Source organism: Nicotiana tabacum, chromosome 1 (genome assembly GCF_000715075.1).
Source record: "Nicotiana tabacum cultivar K326 chromosome 1, ASM71507v2, whole genome shotgun sequence".
NCBI classification, from domain to species: Eukaryota; Viridiplantae; Streptophyta; class Magnoliopsida; order Solanales; family Solanaceae; genus Nicotiana; species Nicotiana tabacum.
In genome coordinates, this window is record NC_134080.1 from 133,977,714 (window position 1) to 133,996,387 (window position 18,674).

Sequence of the window (18,674 nt, forward strand, 5' to 3'; positions counted from 1 at the left end):
GAGGGGTTTTCACTAATGAGACTCTCTCTTTTCTCTCATCTCCCGGCGCCTTATGGTGCCTATGAAGGTTTTCACCAATAAGACTCTCTCATTTCATATCCCTCATCTTACATCGCCTCTCGGTGCCTGTGAAGGTTTTCACCGATAAGACTCTCTCATTTTATTTCTTTCGAGGATCCGGGGTGTTGTAGGTGCGACCCTCTCTTCCGGGGATTCTTTTGACTATCAACTCATTCCCAGTCTTACGATCCTCTTCTTTGCTGGGAATCAGTGTATTATTCTCGGCCTTATTTGCCGGATTTGGCATCTCTCGAACATTGATCGGGAGGTCTTTTGGATGTTGACGTTGGTTTTGGTGTGGGATTGAAGAAAGGCTACAAAAATGAAAACAATTTGAAGGGTGATGTGTTACAACTTTTGGAATCAAACCTTTGTTGGAACTTAAAACATAACCTCTGCCCCAGTTTTCTTGCTTGGGGAATTTATTTTTTATGCTTATGTTGAGCTATGTGCGTTACGCACATTGTGCCTATTATGCACACTATGTACATTATGCATCCTATATTTGCTATGATGCATACTATGACCGAGCCGTGAGGCGCCTACGTATCCTCTTTGAGGAATCAGGTCAAACGTAGTTCCCACGGTTTTATATTCCTTGATTTTTCTTTTCTTTCTTTTCATTTTCTTTTCCTTTTCTTTTTCTTTTTCTTTTCTTTTCCTTTCTTTTCTTTTTTTTCGTATCTTTCCCATTAGTGATTCCAAAAGAGGGGTATTGAAAGAATTTGCTTAAGGCTCAAAGGGGGAAGCGAGGGTTAAAAGTGTTTGGATAGAAGAAAGAATTGCCTCCGTCATCTCATTATTCAACAAATGCCAAATACAAACAAATAAACCAAAATTGCCATAATTTAAAGAAATTACGCATAATATCTTTTGACTGCATCTGAATTGATAGCCATGTCGACACATCTACCTTCGACATCTGTCAAACACAAAGCACCATTGGCCAATACTCTGGTCACGATATAAGGCCCTTGCCAATTTGGGGCGAATTTGCCTTTTGCCTCGACCTGATGTGGGAGGATCTTCTTTAATACTTGCTGCCCTACTTCAAATTTCCTAGGGCGCACCTTTTTATTATACGCTCTTGCCATTCTCTTCTGGTACAGCTGACCATGACACACTGCTGCCAATCTTTTCTCATCTATCAGGCTCAACTGTTCCAAGCGAGCTTTGATCCATTCATCATCATCAATTCCGGCTTCAGCGACAATTCGGAGGGACGGAATTTCGACCTCCGCTGGTATCACGGCCTCAGTTCCATACACCAACAAATAAGGAGTTGTGCCTATGGAAGTCCGGACGGTAGTGCGGTAACCCAACAAGGCAAAGGGTAATTTCTCGTGCCATTGTCTGGACCCTTCCACCATCTTTCGCAGTATCTTCTTGATATTCTTATTGGCTGCTTCGACTGCTCCATTTGCCTTAGGACGATATGGGGTGGAATTGCGGTGTGTAATCTTAAATTGTTGGCATACCTCTCTCATCAAGCTGCTATTAAGATTCGCACCGTTATCCGTGATAATTACTTTTGGGATCCCAAATCTGCAGATGATATGGGAGTGAACAAAGTCCACCACTGCCTTCTTAGTTACTGATTTGAAGGTTTTAGCCTCAACCCATTTGGTGAAGTAATCAATGGTCACTAGAATGAACCTATGACCGTTGGACGCTGCTGGCTCGATGGGTCCAATGACATCCATGCCCCATGCTACAAACGGCCAAGGTGCTGACATCGTATGTAACTCTGTTGGCGGAGAGTGAATCAAGTCTCCATGTATCTGGCACTGATGGCATTTCCTCACGAAAGTGATACAGTCGTGTTCCATGGTGAGCCAATAACACCCTGTTCGAAGGATTTTTCTTGCCAATACATATCCACTCATGTGTGGCCCACAAACTCCAGCATGTACTTCTGCCATAACCGACGTTGCTTGACTGGCATCTATGCATCTCAACAATCCCAGATCCGGGGTTCTTTTGTACAATACTCCTCCACTGAGGAAGAAACCATTTGACAAACGCCGAAGGGCTCTTTTTTGGTCTCCAGAGGCATGTTCTGGATATATCCCCATCCTGAGGTATTCCTTGATATCATGAAACCAGGGTTCGCCATCCGCTTCTTCTTCTATGGCATTGCAGTAGGCGTGCTGATCACGGACTTGGATGTGCAGAGGATCAACATACATTTTGTCAGGGTGGTGCAGCATTGATGCTAAGGTGGCTAAGGCATCCGCAACCTCATTGTGAACTCTCGGGATGTGTTTGAACTTTACCGATCGAAATTGCTTGCTCAGATCATGCAAGCATTGTCGGTATGGTACGAGTTTTAGATCTCGTGTTTCCCATTCTCCCTGAATTTGATGTATCAAGAGGTCCGAGTCTCCCAAGACCAAGACGTCTTGGACATCCATGTCAGCAGCCAGGCGCAGACCCAGAATGCAAGCCTCATACTCGGCCATATTGTTGGTGCAATAGAAGCGTAGTTGAGCCGTAACAGGATAATGCCGTCCTGTTTCAGAAATGAGTACTGCTCCTATTCCAACCCCCTTTGCGTTTGCAGCTCCATCGAAGAAAAGCTTCCAACCCGGTTCCTCGGGCAATTCCAACTCATTCGTATGCATCACCTCTTCGTCAGGAAAATACGTTCTTAAGGGCTCGTATTTTTCATCAACGGGATTCTCTGCCAAATGGTCTGCCAGTGCTTGGGCTTTCATGGCTGTCCTCGTCACATAGACGATATCAAACTCGGTGAGCAGAATTTGCCATTTTGCCAACCTTCCCGTGGGCATAGGTTTCTGAAATATATATTTCAATGGGTCCAAACGGGATATGAGATACGTAGTATATGAAGACAGGTAGTGCTTCAATTTCTGAGCTACCCAAGTTAGGGCGCAGCATGTTTTCTCGAGTTGAGTGTACTTGACCTCATGCACTATAAATTTCTTACTGAGATAGTAGATGGCCTACTCCTTCCTTCCTGTGTCATCATGTTGCCCCAGTACACAACCAAATGAATTTTCCAAGACCGTCAGGTAAAGGATTAGGGGTTTCCCGGGCTTAGGCGGGACAAATATGGGTGGATTAGACAGATACCCTTTGATTTGGTCGAAGGCCTCCTGACACTCTGCTGTCCAACCTACCGCAGCATCTTTTCTCAGCAACCGAAATATGGGCTCGCAAGTTGCTGTGAGTTGAGCGATGAACCTGCTGATGTAATTGAGTCTGCCCAGCAAACTCATTACCTCTGTTTTGTTCCTTGGCGGTGGCAAATCTCGGATGGATTCAATTTTGGATGGGTCTAACTCAATCCCCCGTCGACTGACGATGAATCCTAGCAACTTCCCTGATGGAACCCCGAATGCGCATTGCTCGTAAAGCAAAAATCACGTGTTTACAAACATAATCTTCAGAGGGGACGAGATCAACAGGGTTACCTTCTTGGCAGCAAAGATGACGAAGGTATTAGTAACCTATAGCGAGAGACTCCGAGAAATCACTGAAGATGACATCACTTTCATGGAGGATGACGCAGACGGACTGTTTCTACCACACAATGATGCATTGGTAATATCTTTAAATGTACTAGATTATAAAATTAAACGTGCTCTGGTGGATTCAGTAAGTTCGGTGTACACAAGTGAAATCGGGAAGCCCAATTTCACGATCATTGCGTCTTTTCCTTAGCTTCTCCCCAAAAAGGCCTCGAAGGCCCGGGGGTAGTTCGAGGTTTCGACCTCGGGGGTTTTTATACCAAACCTTGGTATGTCACGAATCGATAGTTATAATGGATAAACGGGAAGTTCCCTAGGCACGTGGTCTGAACTGACAACACCTACAAGAATAGTACCAGTCTGTACCAGACTACTAAGTAGTTGTACCAGCTACTTTACTTTGTAATAAATACACATGTACTAAGATGGGATTCCCTCCTCCTATATAAAGGGGACCTATACTGTCTTTTGCACACACGACATGCATACTACTCACAATATTCAATACAAGAACATTCTCTCTAACGTAAATATTTTTCCTTGATTTCGCTATTTATTGCTTACAGTTATTGTGTTCTATTTATTGTTATTCATTTATTGCTTGTTGTTGACCATAAAGAGTCTTCATCAAAGCTCCCAACAATGTTAGCCCTTCATCGGTTGCCCATAGCTCAATGTCGAGCTCAACCTCGAGGCCCCGTATAATCAGGCTTGAGGCCCCAATTCTCAATCGTTCGATCTGCCTAAACACACTATTTTCAAGTTCTCTTATTATTTCCTAATCTCATACTTATCATCCATTGCTCAACAACTAGCATAAAATAGATCACGTATTTTTAGAACCACAAAATCAAATCTAATTGTGATTACCGTTTTCAAGGTAACCAGTTTGGCGCCCACCGTAGGGCTGAAAATAATAGTAATATTTTCGTGCTGGTTTAACACATAACACAAGTTATCTTTCACTCTTTTTCTTGCCCAAGAATCTTTGATTTTAGGTCAAAATGTCTAACTCAGTAAACGCACACGAGAAGGACCATAGAGAAGACGGTATGGCTATTCTAGGTATGGGTGTGCCACCGCAAAACCCTGAGAGTGCACCAGAACTGATTCCCGTGGGTACGGACTCATACAACGCCCAACACGTTAACATCAGTCCCCACCTTAATAGGAGCACATGCCACGAAATTCAGCGGGAAACTTGAAAAAATCCCACCCGGGAAAAAAGAGAAATTCCTCAGCATGTCGTTCATATGATCATCGGGGGGACCGACATTCCCCAAGGACCCATGATCAAACGGATAAAAATGTCCGCTGCAACAGAAAGGCCGATCCGGGGCCGCATGACCGAAGACATCCTTGCGTTCAGCGAGGAAGATTTCAAGACCTTGACGCAACCGCATAATGATGCGATAGTAATTTCATTTCTTTTAAGTAACATTCAAATTAAACATGTACTCATGGATCCAAGTAGCTCGGTCAACATAATCAGGCCGAAGGTAGTAGAGTAGCTCGACCAAATCGTACTTACCTCCCGAGTCATCAACGGCTTTAACATGGCCGGCAAAGTAACGAAAGGGGAGATCACCCTCCCGGTCGACATGTCCGGTACAGTTCTGGACACCAAATTCCACGTCATCGGTGGTGACATGAGGTACAACGCATTGCTTGGCAGGCCGTGGATACATAACATGAGGGCAGTACCGTCAACTCTACATCAGATGATGAAGTTTTCAACAAAGGACGATATAAAAATTGTATATGGAGAACAGCATGCGGTAAAAGAAATGTTCGCGGTCCACTTGGAGGCATCAAATCCTATACACTCTACCTCGGAAGAGTCGGGAAGCAAGCAGACCCCTGAGTATGATGAAGAATATTTCCTCGCTCCCCGAACCTTCGTTGCCCCCGAAGAGTCGGATGCAACGAAGTCGACAATTGAAGAGCTGGAGAAAGTTATTTTGATTGAACATCTCCCAGATCAGAAGGTATACCTGGGAATGGGATTAACCCCCTAACTCAGAAAAAAACTCATTCAATTTCTTATTGATAACATTGATTGCTTTGCTTGGTCCCATTTAGATATGACAGGGATCCTACCGGAAATAACCACCCATCAACTAAGTGTCGACCTCAGATTCAAACCGTTGAAACAAAAAAGAAGACCCCAGTCCGAAATAAAGCATGCATTCATCAAGGACAAGGTAATGAAACTCCTCAAAATAGGGTCTATTAGGGAGGTAAAATATCTCGAATGGCTGGCCAATGTGGTGGTAGTTCCCAAAAAAGGAAATAAGTTAAGAATGTGCATAAATTACAAAGACTTAAATAAAGCATGCCCCAAGGATTCATTCTCATTGCCTAACATCGATCGCTTGATCGATGCCACTGCCGGTCATGAGACCCTCACTTTTCTCGATGCCTACTCGGGGTATAATCAAATTCAGATGAACCCTGGGGGCAGGGAAAAGACTTCGTTCAGCACGAAGTATGGTACATACTGTTACAACATAATGCCCTTCGGGCTGAAAAGTGCGGGAGCCACGTATCGACCCTTAGTTAATAAAATGTTCGAACATCAAATAGGCATATCCATGGAGGTATATATTGATGACATGCTAGTTAAGTCCTTGCATGCAGAGGACCATTTGACTCATTTGCAAGAGACATTTGACATCCTCAGAAGCTACAACATGAAACTCAATCCCGAGAAATGTGCCTTCGGAGTGGGTTCGGGCAAATTCCTAGGCTTTATGGTATCGAATAGGGGAATCGAGATCAACCCCAACAAAATCAAGGCCATCAAAGAAATCACGGTGATAAATAATGTGAAGGTCGTGCAACGGTTGACAGGGCGGATAGTAGCCTTGGGCCGATTCATATCAAGGTCATCAGACAGGAGTCATCATTTCTTCTTTTTACTCAAAAAGAAAAACAACTTCGAATGGACTCCAGAATGCCAACGCGCCTCGGAGGAGTTGAAGCGATATCTGACTAGCCTGCCTTTACTCCACACACCAAAGGAGGATGAAACATTATATTTATACCTGGTCGTATCCGAGATAGCGGTAAGCGGTGTGCTAGTTCGAGAATAGCAAGGTACACAATTCCCTATTTATTATGTAAGTCGAACCCTGGGAGATGCTGAAACCAGGTATCCGCATCTAGAAAAATTAGCTCTTGCATTAATAAGCGCATAACGAAAATTGAAACCTTACTTTCAATGCCATCGTATTTGTGTTTTAACGACATATCCTCTTCGAAGCATATTGCATAAGCTCGAACTATCGGGCCAATTGGCAAAATGGGCCATCAAACTCGGGGGTTATGATATCGAGTATCAACCTCGAATGACTATCAAGTCCTAAATTCTGGCGGACTTCGTGGCCGACTTCTCACCATCCCTCGTGCCCGAGGTAGAAAAAGAACTTTTACTAAAAATAGGCACATCTTCCGCGGTGTGGACCCTGTTCACTAATGGCGCCTCGAACGTGAGAGGATCCGGGATCGGTATAGTTCTGAAGCCGCCTACGGGTAGCATAATCAGGCAATCTATAAAAACTGCAAGATTGACTAACAATGAAGCCGAATATGAGGCTATGATTGCAGGTCTGGAATTGGCCAGAGGCGCAGGAGCTGAAATCGTCGAAGCAAGATGCGATTCCCTCCCGGTAGTAAATCAGGTAAATGGGAGCTTCGAGGTCCGAGAAAATAGGATGCAAAGATACTTGGACAAAATTCAAGTCACATTGCACCGTTTCAAAGAATGGACATTGTTCCACATACCTCGAGAGCAGTATAGCGAGGCCGATTCCCTCGCAAACCTGGGATCGTCTGTCGAAGAAGATGACCTACTCCCCGGGGCTATTGTTCAGCTATCCAAATCAGTGATCGAGAAAGGTCATGCCGAGATCAACTCTACTAGCCTGACATAGGATTAGAGAAATGAATATATTGGTTATTTGAAAGGTGGGAAACTACCCACGGATCCAAAAGAATCGAGGGCCCTGCGAACCAAAGCAGCTCGATTCTCGCTCGACAAAAATAGGAACATCGATGGCCCCTAGTAGTATGTCTAGGGCCGTGAGACACAGATTATGTACTCCAAGAAATCCATGAGGGCACCTGCGGAAACCATTCCAGCGCCGATTCCTTAGTCCGAAAGGTGATCAGAGCAGGCTACTATTAGGACAGCATGGAAAAAGACACCAAAGAATTCGTCCGAAAGTGCGACAAATGCCAGAGATTTGCCCCTATGATTCACCAACCCAGTGAACAGCTACATTGGATCCTATCACCGTGTCCATTCATGAAATGAGGGATGGATATCGTCGGACCTCTACCAACAGCACCAGGTAAACCTAGATTTCTTTTATTTATGACTGATTATTTCTCAAAATGGGTGGAAGCGCAGGCCTTCGAAAAGATAAGAGAAAAAAAAGTCATTAACTTTATCTGGGACCACATTATGTGCCAATTCGGGATTCCTTCCGAGATAACATGTGATAACAAGAAGTAGTTCATCGGAAGCAAAATAACACAGTTCCTCGAGAATCACAAAATCAAGAGAATCCTGTCGACACCCTACCACCCGTGTGCAAATGGTTAGGCCGAATCTACAAACAAAACCATCATTCAAAACTTAAAAAAGAAGTTGGAAAGCGCTAAGGGAAAGTGGAGAGAAATATTGCCCGAAGTGCTATGGGCATACCGAACAACTCCAAAATCAAGCATAGGAGAAACACCTTTCTCCCTAGTATATGGTGACGAGGCTTTGATACCGGTGGAGGTTGGAGAACCAAGCTCCAGATTCCGGCACACCACCGAGAGCTCGAACAAGGAGGCCATGACTACAGCCCTCGTACTATTGGATGAAAAGCGAGAAGCTTCACTGGTCCGAATGGCCGCCCAAAAACAAAGGATCGAAATGTATTATAATAGGAGAACAAATCTCCAACATCTCGGGGTCGGGGACTTAGTCCTAAAGAAAGTCACCCTCAACACCCGAAACCCTAATGAAGGAATGTTAGGCCAAAACTGGGAAGGACCGTACTGCGTCCTCGGAGTGATCGTCAAAGGGTCCTACAAGCTCGGTATCATGGAAGGCGAATAGCTTCCAAAAAATTGGAACATATCAATGCTCAAACATTACTACTGCTAAGGTGTCCGATGGAAGACTCTAAAACACCCCCAGGCTCGAGGACCTTGGGTTTTTAAAGCATGCGTTGTACTCTTTTCCTTCGATCGGAGGGGAAGTATCAAAGGGGAAGGAATTCGAGATTGTTTCTTATCGTTTTACTCTAAGAAACACGGGGACTATCTGTACACGGGTGAAATCGGGAAGCCAAATTTCACGATCATTACGTCTTTTCCTTAGCTTCGCCCCAAAAAGGCCTTGAAGGCACGGAGGCATTTCGAGGTTTCGACCTCGGCAGTTTTTATACCAAACCTCGGTGTGGAACGAATCGATGGTTATCATTGATAAACGGGAAGTTCCCTAGTCACGTGGTTCGAACTGACAACACCTACAAGAATAGTACCACTTTGTACCAGACTGCTAAGTAGCTGTACCAGCTACTTTACTTTGTAATAAATACACATGTACTAAGATGGGATTCCCTCCTCCTATATAAAGGGGACCTTTACTATCTTTTCCACACACGATATGCATACTACTCGCAACATTCAATACAAGAACATTCTCTCTAACTTAAATATTTTTCCTTGATTTCGCTATTTATTGCTTACAGTTATTGTGTTCTATTTATTGTTCTTCATTTATTGCTCATTATTGACCATAAAAAGTCTTCATCAAAGCTCCCAATACTATTAGCCCTTTATCGGCTTCCCATAGCTCAGTGTCGAGATCAACCTCGAGGCCCCGTATAATCAGGCTCGAGGCCCCGATTCTCAGTCGTTCGATCTGCCTAAATGCACTATTTTCAAGTTCTCTTCTTATTTTCTAATCTCATACTTAGCATCCATTGCCCAACAACTAGCATAAAAACTGATCACATATTTTTAGAACCACAAAATCAAATCTAATTGTGATTACCGTTTTCAAGGTAAACTTTCGGCCAATATCATATAATGGAGGTTATTAGAGCAAGCCAAGATTACCAGAAGCATCATTCCGGCCACAAATCTCCTCACCATGCTCAACCTCGCAAGCATAATAACCCGAGGAGAGATCCTGCTGCCCACAAATACCGAGGGAGTTAGGAAGACAACCCTTTTCAAGGTTGTGGACGGTGATATGTGTTATAACATTATTATGAGAAGACTGTGGTTGCACGAGATGAGAGCAGTGCCATCAACATATCATCAGTTGTTGAAATTCCCAACTCCTGAAGGGATTAAATAGATAAAAGGTGACCAACCAGCGGCAAGGAAGATGAATACGATTTTGGTCTCCAGTAGCAAAGGGAAGGAGCAGGTGGCATAGCAATTACAGGAACTGACGTCTTCTCCCAAATCAAGTGAGGTTAATCAGGGGGAAGAAGCATTGGAATCTTATCAGGTGACAAGATACTTCCAGGTACTAGAAGAGACGGATGCAACAAAGTCCACAACGGAAGAGCTCGAGCAAGTTGCATTGTTTGAAAAGTTCTTAGAGAGGAAATTCCACTTGGGGACAGGACTGCACCCCGAGCTAAGGTCTGGCTTTATTGAAGTTCTTAAGTATAATGCCGATTGTTTTGCGTGGTCGCATATGGATATGACAGGTATCCCAACAGAAATGGTCGTGTACAAGCTAAGCTTGGATCCAAACGTCCCTCCGGTAAGACAAAAGAAACGCCCTATTGCGGAGGTCAGGAATAAATTCATCAAAGAAGAGGTAACTCACCTACTTGATATCGGTTCGATCCGAGATGTAAAGTATCCAGACTGGCTAGCTAATGTATTAGTAGTTCCTAAGAAGAATAATAAATTTCACATATGTGTAGATTATAAGAACTTGAATAAGGCGTGCCCAAAAGACTCGTTCCCACTGCCAAACATCGATCAAATGATTGATGCAACGACCGGGCACGAGTTAATGAGTTTCCTCAATGCTTATTCCGGATACAACCAAATTAAGATGAACCCGGAAGATCAGAAAAAGTCTTCGTTTATAACGAATTTCGATGCATATTGCTATAATGTGATGACCTTCGGGCTAAAGAACGTTAGAGCTACTTATCAACGGCTCGTAAATAAGATATTTGAAAACCAAATAGGGAAAACAATGGAAGTTTTTATAGACTATATGCTTGTTAAGTCTTTGAACGCAGGCGATCATCTTAAGCATTTGCAAGAAACTTTTGACTTCCTAAGAAAGCATAACATGAAGCTTAACCCCGATAAGTGCGCGTTCAGGGTCAGCTCCTGCAAGTTCCTAGGACTTCTGGTATTACAAAGGGGGATTGAGGTAAACCCCGATAAGATCAAAGCCATCGAAGACATCCCAGACCAGCTATCAAGCGTGAAAGAAGTTCAAAGGCTCACAGGGTGATAGGCCTCTTTGAGCAGGTTTATTTCCTGGTCATCAGAGAAATGCAACCGTTTCTTTGCGCTTCTAAAAACAACAACTTTGAACCCGAAATGTCAGCAGGCTTTGAGGGATTTGAAAAGGTATTTGTCAAGACTTCCGTTACTATAAAAATCGAAGGAAGGTGAAAAACTGTTAATCTACCTAGTAGTCTCGGAGGTAGCAATAAACGCTATTTTAATCTGTAAGGACGAAGGTACACAATCTCCCATTTATTACATTAGTAGAATTTTAACGGGAGCAGAAACTCGCTACCTGCATTTGGAGAAGCTGGCCTTAGCTCTCTTAGTCTCCACTCGGAAGCTGAGGCGCTACTTCCAATGTCACCCGATGGCTGTGGTGACTACCTTTCCCCTACGGAATATCCTTCACAAACCCGAACTCTTGGGTAGATTGGCCAAATGGGTTGTCGAAATGAGTGAATTCGACATAGAGTATAAACCTAGGACTGCGATTAAGTCACAAATTTTGGCCGATTTCAGTACGGGATTACTGCCTCTAGCAACCAAAGAAGCAGTGATGGTGTCAGAATCGACATCGGGGGTTTGGACCTTATTCACGGATGGAACTTCCAACATAAATGGGTCCGGGCTTGGCATAGTATTAACCAAGCCTTCGGGAGAAACCCTAAGGCAGGCCATAAGAACGGTCTCTCTCTTCGTTTGTTGCACAAATGAATACAAGTCAATGTATAGGGTAAAAATGTACTATGCTAAGTAATTGCATAATAGAGTGACACGTGGAGCCGAAGGCAAAGGATAGCTAAAACCGAAGACAACTGTTCTATTTGTTACCGAAAAGAATGATGCTCATAAATATGCAATAAATACCTGCAACCCGATAGCATTTGATGGGGAATATTTCACAACATTTAGTACACTGCCCGTTACAAAGAATTTGTCATTTATGCTCACCATTACACATTCTTCAATGATGCTCATAATTGATATTAAAGAAGGGCATGATCCTAGGACCTTGTTCCCTAGGTGCAACTATAAATAGTGAGTTATGCTATCATTGTAAATGACACAAATTTTCCAGCAAACTTACGCTATAATCAATCCAAAGCTCTATACAAGTTTATCTTCTTTTTTGATTTCATTACTGTTGTGCCCGTAAGCTTCGTTCCCGGAATTACTGTTTCATCCTCATCTCAAGGCTAAGTATTGCATATTTCTTCAATTCTTTTATTATTTCAGGATCGATTAATTCATTTCTCTAGAAACCACATATAAATTCAGTTGTACCATTTTACGGGTAAACAGCAAATACGAATACAATCCATACATGTTGTATCCTTTGTATATACCTCTATATTTAGCCTTGGTTGTATTTATTGCGAAAACGAATACAGTTGATACAGGTTGTATTCGTTGCGCGAATAAATACAAGTGATACAAGCTGGAAACAATTGAACAGTAGCTAAGAATGGTAATTCGGCAAACTATATTTACGTATGTTAATTAGACTCTAAATTGTAGTATTTTATGAAATATTTTCATTTATTATTACTAACTAAAAATAAGTCATAGTCTTAAAATTAATCAAAACTTAGTTATTTTTCTTGCGAAAATAAAATCTAATACTTTTAGTTAAAATTCGAAAAGATTCCAGTATAAGTTTGGATACATACGAAATTTGTTAGAATTATATGCTAGAATTATAATATAATAATATAATAATATAATAATGAGGAATCCCATAATTCCAATATAATAATGAGGAATCCCATAATTCCAATATTTAGCATCTTTATCTACATTTTATCTCCTTATGGTAAACTATTTTCAATTACTATTTCTCAATTACTGGTCTAAAAACTGGCCAGCCACGCTATTTTGGCAATCTCAAAAGCCCGAGTATTTCTTCGATAGGGCTTTAGCCATCTTCGCTAGCAAGGGTTTCAGGTATGCATCTCCTTTCCCAATTTCTCCAGCTAAACATCAGCTATATGCTCATATCATTTTGAATTTAATTCATATTTCACTGAATTTGGGATAAAATCCTATTTTTTTTGCGTGAACCTTAAGAGTCTTACAGTAGATTTTAGCTGCGTTGTCACGTATTTTCTTAATTTAATTTTTGTTTTTAAATTTGTTTGGTTCAAATTGGCGCAATAATTTACTGAGCTGTTGATGGATTACGGTTTCGTCGGATTCGAACTTTTAAAATATCTGTATAGCTTGTAAAGTTTGTTTCGGAGCTGTTTAGTTGTTGTCATCACTTTTTTCTCTTAAATTTTCTGTGAATTTGAAAATATTCTCTCTTATTTTTTCTGTTACGGAATTTAGGATGATAATTGTGTGTTGTGGAAGGATCTAGCGGTTTATTGCTATTGGGGGTAGCTTGAACTTTTGTAAAAGAGTTGCTTAATTGCACCCCTTTTTTTAATTGTTAGATTTTTTTTCTTCCAAACTTTCCAATATAAAAATGCCTTTTCTCAAAACTTTCAGTGAAATGGAAAAACACATTTTCCTTGAAAATTGTCCTTGTTATAGTAATGATATATTGGTTCATTGACTTAAACTCTTCAATTATTTCTGTATCTTGCACTTTTTCCATAGTAAAGTTGTTTTCTGAAGGCATTTTCTGCACGTAATGCTGAAATTTTGTATTTTTTAAGTGGAAGGAATTACTGATAGTTTGAGAATATTATGGTGTTACCAGGAAAATGGTGTTTTGGAAGTGGTATAGGATTACTTGATGGTTGTTTGAATCTTAAGAGCTGGCTGTACTTTTTTGTTCTTTCCCAATAGGTGTGTATCAAAGATGTCGAGAGTCTATGTTGGAAATCTGGACCCTAGGGTCAGCGAAAGAGAGCTTGAAGATGAATTCCGTATCTTTGGAGTTATAAGAAGGTAAAGGAAGTTCCAAGTTTTACATCTCTCCGTGATTGGTATCCATGGTTGTAAACTGAATCTTTGCCCTCATTACGTTCCTCCATGCTCACCTGAACCAGCTTAATTTTTTGAGTCATTAACTGCCCATCACATAATTGAATTTTGTGCAATCTGTTCTTTTCTTGAAAGAAAAAAATTTGCTGAGCCGCACACTTTTAGACTATTGACTGGCAACTAAAGCCCATTATTGCTGTTTTCTTTTTCTCCATTATAAGATGATTATTATCGTTTGGAATCCTTCTTTTCTTTTAAAAGTAAGGTGAAATACATGCATAACATATAATATTTTAATTTTTTTTTTTGCTTATTTGGTTTGTAACATAAATTCTTAAATTGTTGTACTCTCACGTGCCTTTGTTTCCTAGGAATTTACAAGAAGATAGAAATATGCCTTCATGTCTAGCTTCTAGCCATGCTGAGAAGCTACTAGAGGAAATCGAGCGCAGACTTTTCTAGTTTTGCAATGAAATTCTAAATTTTATTCTAGTCTTGGTTTGAAGAGGGACTTTTGTTCTGTATTGTATTCCATTTGCCCTCCCATCCTGGTGTTGGCTTCGATTCCCGTGATCAAGCGAGCAAGCAAGTCAGAAATTCTTTTCGTTGAGATAAGAACAAAACAGGTTTGGTTCAAAGAATTTCTACGCCAAGGTTAATTTTTTAATGAGCCCTAAGTCTCGCATGAAGAATTCTTTTGCAGCTTTATGATGAGATCTTGAATGAGAAAATTGGACGAAACAAAAAGTGGAAGAAATGGTTTTTGATTAGCAAGTTGGTCGGAAAGAAAGACAAGCTGAATTCTTTCCGTGCTGTTATTCTTTGCATAAAGAACGAACATGTCACAAATATTGTGCTTGAGCACATTGTGGTGAACGTTTCGGAAAAGAAAAAGGAACTATTCTGGAGTGACCCATTGAAAAAGATTTTTTTTTGAAGCAACCAGAAGAAGATGAATGTATATTGACATTATAAATTAATTGGTAAGGCAGAAATTCTTAAAGATAGTTTGGGATTCTATGCCTTTTTAACATATGGATCCATTTCCTGCAAGTTAATGTTGTAAATTTTGGCTTTAGTTGGTTGCAATCAGAAAAGTTGTCTGTGACTTTACTTTTCCGGAAAGAAACTATCATGAGAATGGTTGTAGAAGTCTAGCAGATGCATGTGTAGAATTCAGATAAGTTCCAAATTGGATTAAAACTTTTTTGTTTGTATATTTTCCCTAGCATACATGATGAAGTCATAAAAGAGCTTGTGTTGAAAGAAGTCTCTTTGTTATTAAGTTTTCTCTCATAGTTAGTTAGAGTGTCTAGCCTGGCTAGGTGGAGCCATTTGCTCATAGGTTTTCTCTCTCTCAAGAGCATAAGAAGATGCAGTTCACCATGATATTGAACTGTTTTGCTGTCCATCATTCCTAACTTACAAATTTGTTTACAGTGTTTGGGTTGCAAGACGTCCTCCTGGCTACGCTTTTATTGACTTTGATGACAAACGAGATGCGCAAGATGCAATCAGAGAGCTGGATGGTATGATTATTTGACTGTTTGAACCAACTTATGCAATGATGAAGCTTTTTGAATGAATTTCTTTATCTTTGCGATGGCCATGCTATATTTGGCCTTGCATTGAGTTAAAGCCTTAATTCAGTTAGTCTATACGTTGGTGTTTGTTTGTTTTGTTCCTGTACCTTAGCATCTATAAACACCAGTGATATTTTGGGCCATGAAACACTCCTTGAAGGTATTTTGTCCCTGATTCTGTGAACTAGGTAAGAATGGATGGAGGGTGGAGCTTTCACATAATTCTCGAGAAGGTCGTGGGGGCCGTGGAGGCGGTCGTGGTCGCTCTGGAGGCTCTGATTTGAAGTGCTACGAGTGTGGCGAGCCCGGTCATTTTGCTCGTGAGTGCAGATTGAGTGGAGCTCCTGGAAGACGTAGAAGTCGGAGCCCTCCTAGATATCGAAGGAGCCCAAGTTATGGTCGTAGGTGAGAAACTGAAGGATAATATCATCGACTAGGAATCTTTTAATATTTTGAGTCTTGTGATAATCTTTACACGAAATCTTCTGCTGTTCTCTCCATTTCTTCTGATGTCCTCCTCCATGAAGCAGGAGTTATAGTCCTCATGGGCGTTCCCCCCAGCGCCGAAGCTTGTCACCGCGCGGTCGCAGCTATAGCCGATCTCCATATCGCGGCCAAGATAAAGTTCCATATGCTAATGGGTAAAGTCTCTATTTACAAATTTTGCGGTTCTATTCTTATGTTAACCCAGCGGAGACTTCTCTTTTATAGTATATACCTGGTTAACGTTGGATATGCCACAACTTATTTTCATGATTGGTCTCAGATACTACAATATGTTTATTTGCACGTATTTATATGCAGAAATGGGCTCAGAGAGCGCCGCAGAAGCCGAAGCTGAATGGGAGAGATGATTGCCTGTCTTGTCCAGGAGTTTTCGATTAGTGTGTTACTGTCCTTGACTTAATCACAGCTGTGTAAGTGGGGCCACACCCTCTGCTTAAACTGGTAGCTTTTGCTAAATTTCAGTTATTGCTTTGACATGATACGTGTTCTTTTTTTCTTCCTAATGTTACCCTTTTAAAGAAGCTATATCATAGGGATATATTTTGGATTTTATGTTAGCTGTTATCTTTATGGAGAAAATATCACAAAGAATGTTGCTAAAGAGTTGTGTTTTTGTTTTCTTGTGCCAAGGTGTCTTCCTGGTACTGCTTCATTGGTTTTCTTCTACACTCTGGTTTCGTTCTTCACTGCCCTGCTGTGGGATCTTCCATTTCGAAGATTGGGGTTCCCAGCTGGCTACTTTGCTATATGCTTCTGTTTGTTGAATCTTTGCGGATATGACGCGCCTCACCTCAAATTATAGTGGTACTTCGTTAAGTTCATATTAAGCATGAGGAATGGCATGACACTCATCTGGTAGGTACCTAATCTGTTCCAGGAGGTTGGGGTTTGATGTTAAACCAGCTGTGAATGGTGCTCCTTTTAGGGTTTGTAGGGCAGTGTCCGAGTCTATATAGTCATGAGTAGTTTGGTTCCCTTTGCTTTTTTGCTGGCTGCTTCTTTGTTTTCCTTTCTTTTCACACCCTCATTATTATCATCTTTCAAAATATCCTTTTGTCAAAAACTATTATCCGTCAAAGTAAGTCTTTTTAGGGGAAAATTCTCCATAATTTCTTTTTCCATCTGTCTGGGAGAAAGTGCTGGTTACAATTTTATTAAGATGTTCCCTCGAGAGTGACTGATAGATTTTGAAGTTTGAAGTTTCTTTTTTGGTCTCCAGACAAAGCTAGTGATTTTGATTTCAAAGGTGCCCTTTTAACTTTATTTTGCCTAAACAAAAACTTCAGTCATTTCTGCAAGTGAAATCTTAGGATAGCCTCGAGTTATGCTAATAAAAATTAAAGTTGCTATAGACATTCTTGTAGTCTAAACTACATTGACACTTTCTTGGTTCGTATATATAATCTTCTTGACTAGAAAATCTAATACCACATCTTCAGTATGAACCCTTGTGTGAAACAGAATAGATAAGAAGTTATAAGGATTTTGCACGTATGTATGTTTTAACATCTGATGACGGAATTTGTTCATCGTTGGTAGTGATACATCTGCCATAAAAAGGGGATGGGCAACATCAGAACTACTTCGAAATCCTCAAAGAGTTGCAGAAAGCAGGCTAACCATAGGGTAAGCCTGAAATATTCCTCGGCCTTGGCTTCAAACTTAGAGATTTTAACCTTGTGGGGCAAATATATAAAACTATTTAAATAAATAGCACAGCCTTTGGTTTTTTTCAAAATTGATAGATTCATTTACACTTATGGCATATTCTAATAGTACTTACGGTTAATGAAAAATCACTAATTAAGGAATTAGTTTATATTCTAATAAATGCATATCCATTTCTCTTTCATCCTCATTAATACATTTCCGTTTCTCTATTAATAAAATATTAGAAAAGTGCTTGACAATAGTGATGGCTTGTCATCAGGTTTGGTTTGTATTTTAGTTCTTCTTTCTTACTATTTATAATCGATAATTAGGTAATTTTAACCAAAATGATAGTTACTCAGATCAAAATATGACTTTGAGTATACAATTGATTTAGTAAGTATATCTGATACTCCCTTCGAATTCACCCTAAATCTAATTTCTCTTGCTACTGACATTCTCCATTTTTTAAAATTCTTAACCTAATTTCTTAATCTTTAGTATACCATGTATATTTTTATAATACCATGAATATCTTTATTATACCATGTATATAATTACGTATGCGCACATAAATAAACAAATGCGATGTATGTTATACCATTATTATAATGTGTATATAATTATTACACACTTAACTAAAAAATAAAAATCTACAATATACCCTTAATACATGATATAATATAATTATATATTCATACATAACTAAACAAATACTAATTTATGATATACCATTATGATGTCGTGTATATAATTTTCTGACGCATACTAAATTAACAAGCACAAACCTACAATATACCCATAATATACTAATTCACTTAATTGGAAGTTTAAGGAAATGCCTTCAATGGTGCAGATTATTTTGTGTCTCTGGCTTTGTTTGAAAAGATGGAGATCATGTATAGAAGGTTATTATTGGGGAATTTAATTAGGAGATAAATTGGGAGATTTGTTG

The 18,674-nt window shown here is 40.4% G+C and overlaps 1 protein-coding gene across 2 annotated transcripts; it reads left to right on the forward strand.

The window, feature by feature from the left end:
- The first annotated feature begins 12,847 nt into the window (after positions 1-12,847).
- Positions 12,848-16,841, forward strand: LOC107795605 (serine/arginine-rich splicing factor RSZ22A). 2 transcript variants are annotated; one of them, XR_001650162.2, is made up of 7 exons: positions 12,848-12,992; positions 13,842-13,943; positions 15,420-15,508; positions 15,751-15,967; positions 16,093-16,203; positions 16,367-16,479; positions 16,700-16,841. XR_001650162.2 is itself a non-coding variant. In XM_016618270.2 (6 exons), the coding sequence occupies exons 1-6, from the start codon at positions 12,859-12,861 to the stop codon at positions 16,401-16,403; spliced, it is 690 nt and encodes a 229-aa protein (XP_016473756.1). In that variant the 5' UTR covers positions 12,848-12,858; the 3' UTR covers positions 16,404-16,670. The 2 variants fall into 2 exon arrangements, 1 of the variants encoding a protein (XP_016473756.1); XM_016618270.2 differs by lacking the exon at positions 16,700-16,841 and having other exon boundaries at positions 16,367-16,670.
- The last annotated feature ends 1,833 nt before the right edge of the window (positions 16,842-18,674 follow it).